Below are 1,828 nucleotides of genomic sequence, written 5' to 3'. Positions count from 1 at the left end.
CCTGGAATCCAAAGGGCATTTGGGGACTGCAGGGCCTCATGGAACTAAAGGACCTTTGGAGACTGTGGAAACTCATGGAATCATGTGGGGCCTCCTGGAAGCAAAGGAACCCTGAAAATGTCTGTGGGAACAAGTTAAGGCAGCAGCAGCTGCACTGAGTTAATCAGGATCAACAAAGAGTGTTTTGGCCTTGACTGGTGTTTTCCATCCAGAGAGTGCTGTTTGCCAAAGTGGAAACCACTTGGAACGCTCTGCATGGTTTTTTCTCTGTGTTTTTCTCTGGTAGTTGAACACAGCCAGCACATGAGGAGAGGGGAATGTGTGGGATCAGGGCACTGCTTTGGGGCCATGCTGGGAATTCTGGTGGACTAAAAGACAAAGCCCAGGTGCTGTTTCCAAAGGAACCCCAATGAAAGGGGGACGCCGGAAAGATGGGTGGACAAGTCCTGCAATGGAACTCTGTGTGTGCAGCCTCATTTTCTCCTTCAGCATCCACAGGAGATGGGGCAAAATGTGGGGGTTCGGACCCCTAAACCATTCGGGGGGGAAAAATGGGGATTGAGGGGACAATGAAAAAGTGGGAGAAATAGGGAGAAGGGTGGAAAAGGGGGGGTGGTCTGACCGGTCTGATGGTCCCATAGGGGTCTTTGGGCACAGGGGGGTTGGCAAAGGGGGGTGGTCCCCCTGAGCTCCCAACTTCCTGTGGGGTGCTGGGGGCTGCTGGATCCAATCTCAGCCTTCGATCATGCCAACATTTTAAGTTTAGGGGAATTACAGAGGTGTGACTGAACCACTTTTGTTTCCCAGGTTTTAATCATGGCAAGTCAGATCTATTGATACAAATGAATTATTTAGGGTTACAAATGATCAGACAAAAGATCTTCATCAAAATTATTTACTGCACAAAATACACACTAAAACTATCAGTAGTACAACATAAGATAGGACAGTGCTCTACACTAAAGCAATTGTTCCCCCTTACCGGTGGGTCCGTTGGTGTTTGGCCAAATTAGAGCTCCAGGTGAAGCTCTTCCCACACTCCCCACACTTGTAGGGCCTCTCTCCAGTGTGGATGCGCCGGTGGGTGACGAGGTTGCCGTTCCGGTTGAAGCCCTTCCCACAGTCGGTGCAGCGGAAGGGCCTCTCATCCGTGTGCGTCTGCTGGTGCTTCAGGACATTGGAGCTGCTGTGAAACCTCTTCCCACATTCCAAGCACTTGTAGGGCCGTTCCCCGGTGTGGATGAGCTGGTGGGTGTGGAGGTGGGACCTCTGGCTGAAGCTCTTCCCACATTCCCCACACGTGTAGGGCCGTTCCCCAGTGTGGATGTGCTGGTGGGTGCGGAGGTTGGAGCGATCCCTGAAGCTCTTCCCACATTCCCTACACATGTAGGGCCGTTCCCCAGTGTGGATGCGCTGGTGCGTGTGAAGGTTGGAGCTCCGCCTGAAGCTCTTCCCACATTCCCTACACCTGTAGGGCCGTTCCCCAGTGTGGATGTGCTGGTGGGTGCGGAGGGTAGAGCTGTCACTGAAGCTCTTCCCACATTCCCCACACGGGTAGGGCCGTTCCCCAGTGTGGATGTGCTGGTGGGTGCTGAGGGTGGACCTGTCACTGAAGCTCTTCCCACATTCCCTACATGTGTAGGGACGTTCCCCAGTGTGGATGTGCTGGTGGCTGAGGAGGGCAGTGCTCTTCCTGAAGCTCTTCCCACATTCTAAACACTTGAATGGCTTCACCCTGCTGGGAGGCTGCTCAGGGACCACCAGGTCAGAGCTCCCCCTCAAGCTCTGGCCGCCTTCCCGGCACAGGCTGGCTCTTTCCTCCTCAGAG

General features: G+C 53.9%; 1 protein-coding gene across 1 annotated transcript; it reads right to left on the bottom strand.

Moving 5' to 3' along the window:
• Positions 1-575: 575 nt before the first annotated feature.
• LOC108510488 (gastrula zinc finger protein XlCGF7.1-like) lies at positions 576-1,824 on the bottom strand (the record flags this gene model as incomplete). Its single annotated transcript, XM_017840171.1, has 1 exon — positions 576-1,824. A coding segment is annotated over one exon (846 nt), but the record flags the coding sequence as incomplete, so codon positions are not given.
• Positions 1,825-1,828: the final 4 nt, after the last annotated feature.

Source organism: Lepidothrix coronata, unplaced genomic scaffold (assembly GCF_001604755.1).
Source record: "Lepidothrix coronata isolate B3197 unplaced genomic scaffold, Lepidothrix_coronata-1.0 Scaffold1055, whole genome shotgun sequence".
NCBI classification, from domain to species: domain Eukaryota; kingdom Metazoa; phylum Chordata; class Aves; order Passeriformes; family Pipridae; genus Lepidothrix; species Lepidothrix coronata.
This window is presented reverse-complemented; position numbering and strand designations above follow the sequence as displayed.